Source organism: Gorilla gorilla, chromosome X (assembly GCF_029281585.2).
Source record: "Gorilla gorilla gorilla isolate KB3781 chromosome X, NHGRI_mGorGor1-v2.1_pri, whole genome shotgun sequence".
NCBI classification, from domain to species: Eukaryota; Metazoa; Chordata; class Mammalia; order Primates; family Hominidae; genus Gorilla; species Gorilla gorilla.
Window position 1 is genome coordinate 19,184,045 of NC_073247.2, and position 15,983 is coordinate 19,200,027.

General features: G+C 46.6%; 1 protein-coding gene across 2 annotated transcripts in view; it reads right to left on the reverse strand.

The window, feature by feature from the left end:
- Positions 1-14,977, reverse strand: part of ANOS1 (anosmin 1) — a 202,472-nt gene extending 187,495 nt beyond the window's left edge. Inside the window, exon 1 of one of the 2 annotated variants that reach the window (XM_004063761.4) lies at positions 14,528-14,973. In XM_004063761.4, coding sequence (XP_004063809.2) covers positions 14,528-14,734 — 207 coding nt within the window. In that variant the 5' untranslated portion in view covers positions 14,735-14,973. Of the gene's footprint in view, positions 1-14,527 lie in introns of both variants that reach the window. The other variant, XM_063703282.1, reaches the window with a different exon arrangement.
- Between the last annotated feature and the right edge of the window lie 1,006 nt (positions 14,978-15,983).

The window sequence follows — 15,983 nt, forward strand, 5'->3', positions numbered from 1 at the left end:
AACATCCACAGTGCCATGGTTGACAAACCCTGAACTAGAAACGCATGCATAATATACACACAGACAAATATATGGAAATTAAATTCTAGCCCTAATTTCATGAGGTTATGTAAAAAAGCAACCTCCATCTTTTTTTCAAAATTGTGGAGTAATAAAGTGAACTAGAGTATGCAAATCTTGCCCTATTAAAAACAGGTTTAAAACATTGCAAAAATCTTTGGCTCCTGGATAATAGAAAAATGAAAATTACAGATGGTCGACTAGTCTATATTTGTTTTTCTGGTGATTGTGATACTTAACCAGAGAATATATTCTATCCAGATTTTTTTAAAAAAATTTCTTTGCAGCTGTGAAGGCATTAGCTCATAACTCCGGATACAAAAATGTGGAAACAACAAAAACAACCAAAAGATGTTCTCTACTTTCTTTTAAATTCTGGCCCAATGGGAAAAAAAAAATACTTCCCAGATGTAGGCCATTTCTGGAATGATGACCACTAGGTTTGGCTGTACTGCTTTCAAAATGGTACAGCCAAATGTCAAAATAGAAAGGGAGAGGGAAAAGGGGGAAAGAAAAGAGAGATCAGGAGAGAGCGAGAAGAGAGAGGCAATGCATTTCTACTCAAAGATATGATAGGCTGACCTGGCACAGTGGCTCACACCTGTAATCCCAGCACTTTGGGAAGCCCAGATGGGAGGATCTCTTGTGGCCAGAAGTTCAAGACCAGCCTGGGCAACATAGTGACACCCTGTCTCTGTTTTCAAAAAATAAAAACTCAAGCCTAGGCAATATAGTGAGAACTTGTCTCTACAAACTGTTAAAAAAATTAGCCAAGCGTGGTGGTACATGCCTGTATACCAGCTACTTGAAAGGCTGAGGTGGAGGGATCCTTGAGCCAGGGAGTTTGAGGCTGCAGTGAGCCATGATTGCACCACTGCACTCCAGCCTGGGTGACAGAGTGAGACCCTGTCTCAAAACGTAACTAAATAAAATAAATAAAAATTCAAAATTTAAAAAATAAATGATTAAGCAAAAGATATGATGGCACTATCCATCAAGGATATATGGGACACATTTTTTAGATTTTAAAGGCAAAGTTCTAGTTCCAAATGACTTTTCTGTTTTGAGGACACAGTCTCACTCTTGTCACCCAACTGGAGTGCAGTGGTGCCACTGGAGCTCATTGCAGCCTTGAACTCCCGGACTCAAGTGATTCTCCCACCTCGGCCTCCCAAAGCACTGGGAATACAGGCGTTAGCTACCATGCCTGGCCCCAAATAGCTTTAGTAGCCCAAAACATGGAAAAGAAAATGGGGAACAAAGTGCCCACCTTCAAACAATTAATGGTGGACACCACCCTAGGTGACGTCTTTGTCCCTTCTTGCCACAGATGAAATTTAAAAGAACCACAGTTGTCAAAACATGTTCACAACAACTGGCCTCCCATTTTCTTCTCATTCTATCTGAAAGGAGTCAGTAACTTCTGCATGAACTTGGCATTCATGGCATCAACAGGATTGGTTTCAACTCTAGGGGCCAGGCGCCAATGCTGTGGTGTGGTTTGTAATTCTGCCTTTATGTGGGTCATTCATATGGCAGGACTGTTGGGCAGGAATAGGTAACCTCTGATGTCTGGTTGCCATAGCATCTCCTTACAGCTACGTGGTTCTCTGCTCCTTGTTTTAGGCACAATTACGCCTCTAGGTGAGCAGAACTCTGTCCACTGGGCAGAAATGACCATCAAGCAAGGGATAAAACAGCAGTTGGCAGAGACAAAAGTATCTGGCCATGAAGAAGAAAAAGTGGAAATCTCAGCGCTGCATCAGAAATTGTTGGTGCAGAGTTCTCAGAAAATATTCGTATACTTCCAATTGTGGGGATGATTCTATTATCACTCTTCGTTATGATTGTAAAGGATCTTGCAATTTGCATTCTGCGGGAGTCCTATCAGTTGGAAAGCAAACTAATGACCCTGAAATGCAAACCTCCTTGGCATACTGGATTTGTTATAACAACACTCAGGACCTGTCCAGTTGATGGGGTGACACATGTCAATATAAGCTGTGTATTCTGTTAAAAATCTCTCTCCCGTATTTTAGGCTTACAGGTTTTGGTCAACTTTCTTTCTGGTATACACAGTATAACAAGGAGTCTACATTTCAGAAGAGTGTCATTACTTCCAACAGTGTAGGCATTTAAAGACAAGGACTGGGATATTTGTGTAAGTCTAGATGGACTGTCTCTTGCAATGATGCCCTATTAGAGATTTAAACAAGAGTTAATCAACTTTCCTTGAATGAACCCTTCAAAGAACTCAACAGGTTCTTTGTCACCCAGGCTGGAGTACAGTGGCACAATCTCGGCTTACTGCAACCTCCGCCTCCCAAGTTCCAGGGATTCTTCTGCCTCAGCCTCCCTAGTAGCTGGGACTACAGGTGCGCACCACCACACCTGGCTAATTTTTGTATTTTTAGTAGAGATGGGGTTTTGCCATGTTGGCCAGGCTGGTCTCAAACTCCTGACCTCAGGCGATCTGCCCACCTTGGCCTCCCAAAATGCTGGGATTACAGGCAAGAGCCACCGCGCCTGGCCCATTATGTGACTTTTTAAATGGTAACAACATATCTGCCTTATCTTTATAAGAATCAGGGTAATGTGCAACACAAAATTATATATTTTTGAGCTCACTAAGAAAATATTTTCTGAAGCATTAACAACTTGAAAAGCAAAAAAAAAAAAACCTTATGAAATAAAAAAGTTATAATTCAAAACAAAAGGGTAAACAGAATGTGAATTAAGAGCCTTGATTAGTTGCTGGATTCTTTTCAAGCCTTTTGATGGGTATTGTTTCTCAGACTCCCCTGAGGAGAGGTTTTAAAGCTTCGGGGATTAAAGAACCCCAAAACTTCACATCTTTACCATCTTGTTCTCATGTGCAGCCTTGAGAATTTTCAAAATTCTTTTTTTGAAAGATTTCCTCATTGCCTAACTTTTATATTTTGCAGAGATGCCTGAAAGAATTATAAAGTGTAAACACACACACACATAACCAAAACCCAAACAAAAGGCAATGAAGCAAGCATGTCAGGCACACTGAGCTCGTGGAAATGGCTGTCACATACATGCAAGCTACAATTACCATGCACAATGACTCCACACATGTCCCACCAACATACACAACAGCAACACAGCCAAGAATGAGGACACCGCAACTTTTGTTGCAGGCAGCAAACATCCCCTGTGATGTCCAGGACTCCAGCTGCTTGGAACGCTTCCCCAAGAATCTCGATAAAACTCTGCTATTTCATTACATGCATGGAAAATTGGATAGGCCTAAAAAAAAGCAATTGACAAAAACAAAAAAAGACATTCTTCATCTGAAAAATATCAATATCCATGATCATGAGTTAAATTACTATATGTAAGGATTTAAAAGATGATTCATGGTTTTAATAGTTTCTTTCTTCACGTCAACAACTTGCAGCAATTTTATTAAATGTTTGTCCTTCTCTCCAGTAGAAAATAATTCTCTTGGCCAGGTATGGTGGCTCACACCTGTGATCTCAGTACTTTGGGAGGCTGATGCAACAGAATCACTGGAGGCCAGGAGTTTGAAACTAGCCTGATCAACATAGCAAGACCCCATCTCTGGGGAAAACAAAAACAAAAACAAAAAACTTAAAAAAAAAAGTAGCCAGGTACAGGGGTGTAACACACCTGTAGTCCCAGTTACTCAGGAGGTTGAGGGAGGATTTCTTGAGCCTAGGAGTGCAAAGCTACAGTGAGATATGATCATGGCACTACACTCTAGCCTAGGTGACAGAGGGAGACCTTGTGTAAACAACAAACAAAAAATTTGTAAAGAAAGTAATTGTTTTGGAGGCAAGAAGCACATCTCACATATGCTGGGGCCTCACAATCTAAGATACCTGAAAGACGGTTGTGTTTTGCAGATTCTTATTGGTTAGAAGAATGAATTGGGTGGGTACGTGCACCACCAGTCGGGATGGTGTTGATGGACTGATATTTTTCAAGCCATTTTCTATCACACCAGCAACCTTTCAATTGTCCTCATCTATGCAACTGTGGTGCAAAACTGCCTCCAGAAGCCAGTGAGAAATCCTGTCCTAGTTCCCTTACAACTGAGTGTCTCTGGATCATAATATAGGTGCTGTTTCCCCTCTGTCTTCTCTCGCTGTTAACATACTAAGAAGTGGAGTCATTCAGTACAAATATCTAGGAATGTGACAATGAGGGCTTGAGTTTCTGCTATGGATCCTTGGTTATCTCATTTTCAGGCCTTCAGTTTTCTTATCTGTAAAGAAAAATAACATTCCTGACCTCACAGAGTAGTTGTGATGGTCAAATAGATATTTTATGTGAAACAACTGTGTCAACTCCAAAACACTGTAAAATGCAATGCTAAATGCCTTCTGTCCTGTGGCTCAGGAATTCCGGAGAGCTTCTAATTTCCACTAATTCAGAAGCTGTGTCCAACCGCAAGCCAAGAGATAGCCTCCTTTTCCTCCCTTCTTCTTTCTTAGGCTCTTTCTTAGGGGTGTGGCCAAGGATCTCCATAGAGATCAACTGAAAAGCATTAAGAGTTGAAATTCAACCAGATTAGCAAGAACCAGCAAGACACACATCCCTAAGTGTTGTGGCTTGAATGTGGCATCATGTTACAATGGGCATGCTCTTAACCTGCCTTGCAGAACAAAGCACTTGAGCTTTGTGGCTATTTATTCCTTCTCTAACAAGTTCCCAAAGTCTGGCTGCTAGCTGGGAGGCTGATGCTATATCATGGCCATTTAGGTTATGGTCCCCAACAACAGACCACACTGTTGCAAGACTCTGTATTTATACACATGCTGTTCCAAGCTGGAATAACTCAGCTAGCAGTTATGAGACTTTCCCTAAAAAGATAAACACCCTCCCTCCTCTGAGATCTCATACAAAAAACTCCATCTATTGGGCTGAACTTGTCTGTTTACAAACAAGTCTTAGCCTAGAATAGACCCTAGTTCCTCATGTACAGAGGTTTTAGCTCATCTTTGGAATTGTAACAATCCACTGATATTAGCTGAAATAAATGCAACTTATTAAATCAGTACTTATTTAAAAAATACATTTCTATAGGTTTTTGGGGAGCAGGTGGTATTTGGTTACACAAGTAAGTTCTTTAGTGGTGATTTGTGAGATTTTGGTGCACCCATCACCCGAGCAGTATACACTGAACCCAGTGTGTAGTCTTTTATCATTCACCCCCTTCCCACCCTTTCCCCCGGAGTCCCCAAAGTCCATTGTATCACTCTTATGCCTTTGTATCCTCATAGCTTAGTTCCCACTTACAAGTGAGAACATACAATGTTTGGTTTTCCATTCCTGAGTTACTTCACTTACAATAATGGTCTCCAATCCCATCCAGGTTGCTGCGAATACCATTAGTTCATTCCTTTTTATGTCTGAGTGGTACTCCATTATGTGTGTATACACACACACACACACACACACACACACACACACACACACACACCACAGTTTCTTTATCCACTCATTGATTGATGGGAATTTGGGCTGGTTCCACATTTTTGCAATTGCGTGTGCAAGTATCTTTTTTCATATAATGACTTCTTTTTCTCTGGGTAGATATCCAGTAGTGGGATTGCTGGATCAAACGGTAGTTCTACTTTTAGTTCTTTAAGGAATCTCCACACTGTTTTACTAGTTTACATTCCCACCAGTGGTGTAGAAGTGTTCCCTTTTCACTGCATCCATGTCAACATCTATTATTTTTTGATTTTTTGATAATGGCCATTCTTGTGGGAGTAAGGTGGTACCACATCGTGGTTCGACAAAGCAAGCAAAAACATAAAGTGTGGAAAGGACACCCTATTCAACAAACGGTGCTGGGATAATTGGCAAGCCACATGTAGGAGAATGAAACTGGATCCTCGTCTCTCATTTATAAAAAAATCAACTCAAGATGGATCAAGGACTTAAATCTAAGACCTGAAACTATAAAAATTCTAGAAGATAACATTGGAATAACCCTTTGAGACACTGGCTTAGGCAAAGATTTCATGACCAAATACCCAAAACCAAACACAACAAAAACAAAGATAAATAGGTGGGACTTAATTAAACTGAAGAGCTTTTGCGCGGCAAAAAGAACAGTCAGCAGAGTAAACAGACAACCCACAGAGTGGGAGAAAATCTTCACAACCTATACATCTGACAAATAACTAATATCCAGAATCTACAAGGAACTCAAACAAATCAGCAAGAAGAAAAAACAAGCAATCCCATCAAAAAGTAGGCTAAGGACATAAATAAACAATTCTCAAAAGAAGATATACAACTGGCCAACAAACATATGAAAAAAATGCTCAACATCACTAGTGATCAGGGAAATGCAAATAAATCAGTACTTTTTAAAGAAAGAAACAGATTCAGCACCTATACAGACAGTGATTTACATGAAAACAATCTACAAATGCTACATTTGTTCCTTTCTGGGCATTTTTTACATATTGGCTAATAAGGATAACTATTTTATCCAACCCTCTTTACCATCAGGGAAAATGTCTCCCCTTACCTCTTTGAAACCATACACAAATTACATTTTTAAAATATACAAAGGATTGCAGGTCCTGGAGGGTGTAGCTTTTTTGGGGTGTAGCTCCACTGGTTGCATGCTGAGTAAATCCAGTGTTGGCTGATACCTGAACTATTGGGGCTCCCTTGCCTTCTTCCTAGACCTGCCATGTAGTACTGTCGTTAATGATGTCCTCTCACTCCAGCTACTGCCCACTTACCCTACAGCTATTTCAAGCTTGCCTGAACAGTGCATATTTTCACATTTCATTGAATTCTCAACAATGAGGGAGCATGATGTGCTTACCTACTAGGTCCAAGAATTGAAATCTTTTTACTGAAGTCATCAGGAGCTAGAAACTAAATTCAAGTAACAGAAAATCTTCTGAATCTGTTTCTTTATTTAAAATGATGTTTAAACTTTGTATACCCTCTTAATTTTTTGAAGGATAGTAAATGAAGTCTTAGCTGAGAGTGTAAAAGCTAAGTTATATTTTTACTTCTACCTACTAGCTTGAACAGGTCATTTCTATAAGAACCAAGTTGTCTGATCAGAAAAAACAAAAGTGTTGAATGGAACCAAGTGTTTCTGAAGGGAGGTGTCTTAGACTGGGTTTCCTAGAAGCAGAGGTTGAAATGGGGTTTCTCGGACATGAGGTAATATTGGGGCGGGGAGAGAAGCTCTCAGTAGAAGAGGGAAGAGAGGAAGCAGGAGAAGGCAGAGATAAGACCTGTGTGGGGATGGGCTCTCAGCCAGAGCCCTGCATAAGCCTGATCCCATGCGATGCTTTTGGGCATGAATTGCATTACAGAGCTGATTCCAGCAGGGGGCTGACCTCCTATATCCCCTGAGCAGAGAGCCAATTGCCATGGTCTGCACACATCAAGGGAGGAGGATGCATGACCTTGCAAGCAAGATGGTGCCCATCAGCCAAAGGTTATTCCCTTAAAAGGAAGCAGCTGTAAGCTATTAGCAGCTGTTACAGGAGCCGGGGGATGGTGGGGTAAGAGGCAAGAGGTCAACAACTGCATCGACTGGAGAAGGAATTGGTGTATATCACCTCTTTTAAAATATTTCAGAAAACTCCCCAAAATGACACATTTTCCTAAGATGATGGTGCAAAGAGAACTAACATGTCATAACTATTCATTTTATCAATCAGCTCTGGTCATGGGGGCAACCTAATGCTAATCTAAAGCTTGAAAGAGTTATGGATATCTTTGATTAATGTAAAGAGGAAAAACTAGGTCATACTTAATAAACGCCATATGTTGATAGACAACCTGCTTTCAAAATATGGAGGCCAGGGTAAGTTAAATGGAAAGGTTGAAAGGTAGCTGACTTCAGAACCCTAAGGCTCTGTGAGCTTAGATGATGCCCAGAAATTATGTTATTCTATACTTTACACAAGGCACTGCAAAGAGACATTTTCAGTTATTTCTATTCGTATTTCATAAATAAAAATGCCTTTTGATAATATGGATATGCTTCATTAATTGCTGTCCCAAACCTCCCTTCCCCCCAAAATGGTATGAGAGTCAGGTTTCTGGACAGCAATACCAAGTAATCCATTGGAACTTCTCCATTTCTGACTTAATACAAGCAGTACCCCCTAACACTTTCATAAGTCTCTCTACCTTAACCCCAACATTTTATACTCACTCACTGAAACATACCTGGTAGGTGAGAACATGAAAGGTGGTGAATTTATTTTGAATAAATATGATAACCTCCAAATTTATGATTACATTTTTAAAAGTGGGAACACTTGCACCAACAATATTACCTTTTTAATTTAGGTGTCCAAATACACACATGTGGATAAATAATATTATATACATATATATGTATACAGATATATATATATTTGATATACTGCATAAAGAAATAAACAAGTTAATAAGTGTATTTTCTATTGTTTTTTAAATGTTCTATTACAGTCACAATAAGGTAGAGTTTTAAATCATGTTCAAAGAGAAATACCATATTAAAAACACAAAAAATTGCAATGAATAGTATAAGGTTTCTTTTGGGTCAAATTCAGAACATGTTAGAAACGCAGCCAGAGAGCCAATAACTCAGACCAGGAAACACCAAGACCAAACTGCATCGAGTCGTGGCTCTCCCAGCGGCTCTCTAAATGCCTGGCCATCCTGCAATATAACTGAAAACTCAGCACAGAGCAAAGGGACACATCGTAGGCTGGGTATGAGCACCACAAAATCCGTTCCTCTGAAATCTGTGAGCCTGGGGCTGATTTGTAGCTGCTGGGGTTTTGATGCGCTAATTGTTTGTTTACTTTGCCTTGGAGGAGAGGCTGGCCCTCTAAGTGGAATGATCTCATCACCAGCTTCATTCTCCTTTTTGCCAAAACAAACAGCTTCCAATTACTGCTAGGAAGAGCCTCTGATCTCTAATCAGCTACCGAAGGGAGCCTATCGGTGGTACTTTATAGGGCGAATAACGTCCCATTAAGGAAGAATCTCTTAACATCAGTACAATTCTGGAACCCTAGGGCCAAGCTGCCAGCAACATGCTATTAGTCTTCCAGCAGGATCCCATCCACTTTCTCCCTGGGCATTCTGAAATCTGGCAAAGACACAGACACACATACACACACACCCCGCCTCACTTGCCCACGGACTACTACTTTTCCTCAAACCCTACTCTCTTGAGCCTCCATTGAGAAAACACAGGCAGACAAAGAGCAGGTCCCAGGCCTGCCAATGCTGAGATTGCCAACGGCAGGTCCCAAGCCTGCCCATGCTTAGGGAACTGATTATGTTTAGAGCTTAAGACTCAGCTACACCTGTGCCATCATGGGCAGACCCAGAGGAGGTCAGAGGAGCAGGAGAGTCCAAGATGAAGCATAGGGCATGAAGTCACTCTCAAATGCATCAAGAGTCACCTATAAAGAGACAGGGCTTATCTCAGGCACCACCTCCCTCCTTTCCTTCTTCTTTAATCTTCTAGAGAAGTTGAGAACATAAGAGGAGAGATGGTTCTCCCTAAGTGAGCATATGTCAGCATCGTACCCTTTAACATTACAGGTGACCCTATGAGGAACCGCCACTCCAAAGTAGGTTTAAACTTTCCCAGATGGCTGAATCTTTGACATACAAACAAAGCAAATTAGGTCAGTTTCACAGACGTATGAACAGTGCAGTCCACTACATGTTCACAAGAGGACCTAGGCTTGGGGTATGCTCTGCAATGGCCATGCTGAAATTCTTTGAGTTTGAGTTTTGTATGTAAGAGTCAATAGCACACTGCAGTACTCACCGGAGAGTGGACATGTCAGCTCACAACCGATCCTGACTCCCACCGCACCCTCACCTCTCCAGGACAGGTTCTCACCGCCCATTCCCCCATCACCTGGCACCTCAGGCCCCACTGGCCTTCTGCTCCCCACCTCCCATCACATGATCCCTGCCCACTATGGTCCCTGCAGGGACCGGGCATGGGTGTAGGGAAGATCAGGGTTGGCCATATGCATGTCGTACAGTGTCCCATGGTATGGTTGTGTCTGTCCCCATTCCATGCTAGTAGCATGATGGTGTGTTTGGTGGGTGGCCAGCACGATTCTGAGACACTGGAATGGCACATCCACTGGGGAGGATGCAATACACCTGGGAGCTGCCCATCTGCTGGGGGCAGGAGCAGCCGGCCTATGAAGGGGAGGCACCTGGCTCAATTTCCAGAGGACCTGTGCCAGGCAAGAGTACAATCCCTGGTTGCAGCAGCAGGCAAAAGAGGGGACCTGGCCAGCATCATGCCTGAGCACATGTGTCTGAGCCCAAGGCCCTAGGTGCCTGCGAGACATGAGTGTTCCCTGGGCACACCCCAAAGCCTCGGGGGAGCCTTCTCTTCCTCCTTCCACCATTCCCGAGTCTGGCCTGTTGGACCCTCTGGCCATTTCAGGGCTCCCTCCAGGAATTAAGTGCTCTGATATTTACATGTAAAGCTGGCATTGCACAATATAAAGAAGAAGAGTTAGCGTCATGCTAAAAATTAAACTTTTAAATTTTCTTTACTGAGAACAACATGGATAGGAAATTTAAAACACCATGACAAGCCAACAGAAGCAAGTGGCAGAAGAAAGGAAAACGTTTTATATCTTATTTCCTTTAACAAACACTTTTTTTCTTGCTAAGAGGCCCCACGTTTTTATTTTGCACCAGGCCCTGAAAATTAGGTAGTCAGTCCTGAAGTAAATTATCCAGCTAACCAACAAAATCTTAAAAATAGAAACAAAACCAAAAGCTAGAAGCCATCCTCACTATTAACCCAGCTAAATCGTCAATGAACTGTGTGATGAACCAACTTTTCAAGACCTCTGAGTTCTTCCCTAATTTAGTAGCTGCCTCCTAGGAGTGTTGTGGGGATTAAAAGAGTAGTACTTGTAAAATACCCAGAAGAGTGGCTGCTCCTTAGTAATCTTCCGGGTAGTGCTAGCTGCTGTATTACCATCACCTGCATCACCCCAACATGTTTTGCATCCTGATTGCATCTTGCAGGGCAGGTGCTTCTCTCCCCCACTGAGCATATGAAGGGTTAACATTCAGGAAGGTGATGTGATGCACCCAAGCTACCCATTTGCGACGCTACAGAGCCTGGGTGTAGAGCAGGTCTGCCCAGCCCCAAAGCCCACTTCCCTGTTCCATACCTCACAGACCCACAGCTCCTCTTCCCTCTGCTAACCGCACGTATGTATTCTACTTGTGAGCCTGAAATAGCTCCATGCCAAATGACCTGGACAAGCATCCTGGAGCCAGATACTAACATTTCAGGAGGTGCTAACATGCACCGTTTCTTTTCGTGAATGAAGGGCAGCATTCAGTAGTGAAATGATGGGGTTTCCATCCCATCTTCCTTTCTTCCTTTCCAGGTCGGAGCAGTGTTGGATTACTCAGGTATCCCTGGTCTGCATTCCCACCCCCATGCCTCAGTACTGAGTCCCTTGTGTTTTTGGGCGTGGTTGACAGCCACTTTGTGCAGGTGGGGCAGAAACAGCCTGCAGACCTGGAGGTGTCAGGTGTGCACATCTACCCACTGCTTTTCTGTCTTGTTGCTGAAGGGCTGGGCAGTGGAGGACAGTGGGGACAACTGGGGCACAGACTATGAGACGACAGCTTCCTCTGCAGGCCGAGGACAGCAGGTCACTGCCCCAGGGAATCTGTGTCACTGCCTACACCATGAGTGCATAGGTTGCGCTCTCCTGAGGCAAGGCCTGACAGCTTTCATAATTGAGAGTCCACATACCTGGCGGGCATCCAGGCTGGAGGCCAGGCAAGCTTCTCCCATCCTTAAACATGGCCTGAAACCGTGCAAGAGAAGATGGAAACAGGCACCTGCTCCAGAGACAGCCTTATGGGTGGGCTCATTTGCAGGAGTTGGGGGGCGGGGGTGACCCTGTAGGAAAGCAATCTTCTTAAGACTTCCCGTAGCCCAGTCATGAGTTGTCTGCAGACTGATGGCTCCACCTTCCTTCCTTTTTTTTTTTTGAGACAGTCTTGCTCTGTCACCCAGGCTGGAGTGCAGTGGTGTGATCTCAGCTCACTGCAACCGCTGCCTCCCGGGTTCAAGGATTCTCCTCCCTCAGCCTCCTGAGTAGCTGGGACTACAGCATGCACCACTACACCAGGCTAATTTTTGTATTTTTTGTAGAGACGGGATTTCATGTTGGCCAGGCTGGTCTCGAACTCCTGACCTCAAATGATCCGCCCGCCTTGGCCTCCCAAAGTGCAGGGATTAGAGGCATGAGCCACTGCGCCCGGCCCATCTTCCTTCTAATTATTAAAAACAAAAAACAAACAAAAAAAAAAAAACAAAAAAACAAAAAAACGGAAGGCAAGCGGTGGGGAACAGGGAAGCTTGGGGTTTTATAAGGAGAATGTGTTGCTGGCTTTTCAGATCTTAAAAACACTTAATCCCTGCAATTTAGATAAATCAGATAGGCATTACCAGGTTAGGGTTAAGGCTCCCAGAATGGCTTTGCAATTGATTACAAACACAGCACTTATTAAGTCTTAACTGAGTAATTTGCAGCTTATTTCACCCCAAGCTAATTAAAATGTAATCAGGATTGTCTAGCAATGTGCATTCTGTCAGCAGTTTTTCTTCCAAAGAGAAATCATGCCAAGGAGACCACAAGAAAAGCCTTTCACGGGAACTGGCTTCATCTAAGCTGCTGCTTTAGCCACTGAAACTGTAAAACAAATAAATTACAGCACTGACAATTCAATAAAAAGAAAAAAAAGGTACTCTTTCTCCCTGGGAATAGGCTGCTCCGTTTTGTTTTGTTTTCTGTTGTTTCAAACAATAGTGTGGCATCTTAGGAGAGTGACTTTCAGGGTAGGACTCGGAGGGCTGGAAACCAGGTGCCTGGGGATCGGCCCTCTCCTGGCTCTGTCCAGGATGTCTGGGTAATTTCACCACAGGAGGTGAGCACTGGGTCTTCCATTCCCTGAAGACGCAGAAGGACTACAGAGCGTGCCCATTTCTCTGACACCCACGAGACGCTGCTTCTACGACTTAGAACAAACTCAACTGCACACTCGCGAACGCGCCAGCTTCACCAGCCGGTTCAAGATCATCCCCGAGGGTAAGGGGAATCACTTCCACATTCCACCCTTATTAATATGGCCTCCTCTGGCAGCTTAATTCCCAGGGCCTCTAGGGGGACCCCCCCCCCCAACCCCTTGACCCAGCTCCGGCAGGAGGGGCGCCCAGTTTAAGAGCCAAGGGTTTGGCTTCCAGTTCCCGCCCAGCCAGGGGACCCCCTCCCAACCCCCATTTCTCCTTTTGGTCCCTCCAGAGTTTCCCTGAAGCGAGAAACTGGGAACTTGGAACAGGTGGGCACCTAGGGATAGAGGCGAGAAGAAGAAGGAGAGAAGGATGAGAGAAGAGAAAAATAAGCGGAGGATTTCAGAGCTCGCACGCTCGACAGGGCTGGTACAGGCAGCAGCTGCACTCGCTCGCGCTGAGTCCGGAACCTGCTCTCGTGCGCCCACCCGCACCCGGAGCCTCCGCGCAAGTCCCGCGGGGATCCGCGCCACAGGGCAGAGTCCCGGCAACCCGCTGGAGCCAAGCGCGCGGCTCCCGGAGCCTCCCACACAAGCGCGCGCGCACACACACATACTCCCCACCCTCAGGCTGAAAGAACCTACGTTCGGGGTTTGGGGGACGGTTCCCCCGGGACTCGTTGAGGAGTATCCGAATACGGCCCCGCCAAGTCTCCTGTCCCCGGCACTTCTTCCCTGACGCTCTACGCTAGTCCAGCGCAAGACCTTGAATCTTTGGGGTTCCGAATTGAGGCGCGCACAGCCACCCGCACCCCCAACACGCGCATACACGCACCCTGGAACACGACTTGGCACAAGTACCCTGGCTGGGGCTCCAAGGGTGGGCAGCGAGCTCTGAGCCCTCAGAGAGTGAAAACCATCTTTCAAAAGAGACAAAGTGTCGGCCCGCGGGCACCTGCGGGGCTGGGGCTCGAGGTGAGGTCCCCGGGCGCAGCCGGACGCGCCTCCCGGACTCCCTCCCAGTGCCCCGGAGCACCTGGGACTTTGCGGGAGTCGCCGCCCGCCCGGAGTCTCGCGCACTCCAATTCCCGGGAAACCGCCACATCCACACACCCACTCCCAGCATCCACGACTCTCCCTCCCCAGGGAAATCGCCTTTGGTTTCCTGCTGGGAAGGAGGGAGTTGGGGCAAGATGTCTCGGGCTTCTTTTTCTTTTCAGGAGCCGGGAAGAGGCTGGAAAGGAGAGTTCCAGCACCCCGACTGTAAGATCCACGCCCAGGGGAAGCCAGGATCAGCCCGCGGCGCTGGCCGAGAACTTTGCGAGCCCAGGCTGGGAGGCGCTCGCCCCGGTGCGCCCACGCCGCGGCCGCAGCCCCAGAAAGAACCCGGGCGGGGGCCTCCCCGTACCTGGAAGTGCTGGAAGAAGGCGGAGATGCGAGTGATCTGCAGGCTCAGGCACCTGGAGGCGCAGCGGGCGCGCTGGACGCTCCCGGCAGACAGCGACTCGTCCAGCCGCCGCGCAGCAGCCGCGCCGGCGCCGGCCGCCAGGCAGCCGCTGGAGGCCGCCAGCCAGAGGCAGAGGGTCAGGACCGCGCCGGGCACCCCGGGCACCATGGCTGCGGGTCGAGGGCGAGGGCGAAGGCGCCGGGCGCGGGCCGAGGCTCCCTGCTCCGCGCCGGGGCTGCACTGCTGGGGACCAGGCAGCCGCCGCGACTGAGCCGGAAAGTTCAATCCTTCAACTCCGGCCGGACCCTCCTCGCCGACCTCCCTCCCAGCTCGCCCTCGAGGGGTGGGGTGAGGGGGACAGGAGGCCGCACCATTGGCTGGAAGGCGTGTGAGTGACAGGGGGGCCGGGCGCAGGGCCCATGGGCCGGTCTCGTCAGCTGCGAGCCCGGGCGCTCCGGGGGAGGGCGACGCCGAGCGGCTTACCACGCCGCGCAGGTCTCGAGGGGCCCGGTTCCCACGCAGGCGCCTCTCCGGTCCGCACCAACCGCTTCCTGCCCCTCCCACCTTCCCCCTCCGTCCAGGTAAACGTCGGTGTGAGCAGGTCCAGGCCTGCCAGGAGGGGTGCTCCGTTCAGCAGGAGGGAAGAGGCCTCAGGACCCCCAGGGGCGTCCCACCTGCCTGGGGATTGACCCCGCGCCCCTAAGTGGCTTGCTTTCTCCCCGACCTCCCCTGGGTCCAGGCTTTTCCCACGCTTTCACATATTCGAATTTCCTTTGCCCAGGTAGTGGAAAGAAGTGAAGAAAACAAATGGCAGTAAGACAGACGGGGAGGGGAGCGTGGACATTTGCCCTACAGTGTCCCGGAGACAAATTCCTCCTTCTCTCCCTCTTGCATTTCTTCCGTCCTTCCCGCATCCCTCCCTCCCTCCCTCCCGCACTGTTTTCCGTGGAGACAGTCTCAGTGCATAGCTAACCACCTTTAGGTCCACACGCCTTGTTTCCTCAGGTGTCTGTTTTTCTAGTAAGCCTTGCACGCCCCAAAGTGAGTGATTTATTCTAAATAGACTTGCGTCTTAATCTCTTTCTTTCCCCACGATTTGCCCGAGCCTCTTGACTCAGGCTTTTTAGCTTTGGAATGGCTGCTCCGTCCTCTCCTGTCGTTTTTGTCTAGTGTTCTCTCAGCACACGAATTCTCCCTCCCCAGCCAGGATCCTGCCACAGAAAGACAGGAGGCATTGATAAGACACAACTTGTAACAAAGCTCTACACTCCCCTGAGCCCCATCAGGAAGTGACAGTCCCCTTGCAGGTAGGAGAGCCCAGAGAAAAAAGACCCAGGCACACTCCTATTCGAATGGACAACAACTGACTGCTGTTCCTTTGCTCTGACATCTCCACCCTCTCCTACCCAATTGCACT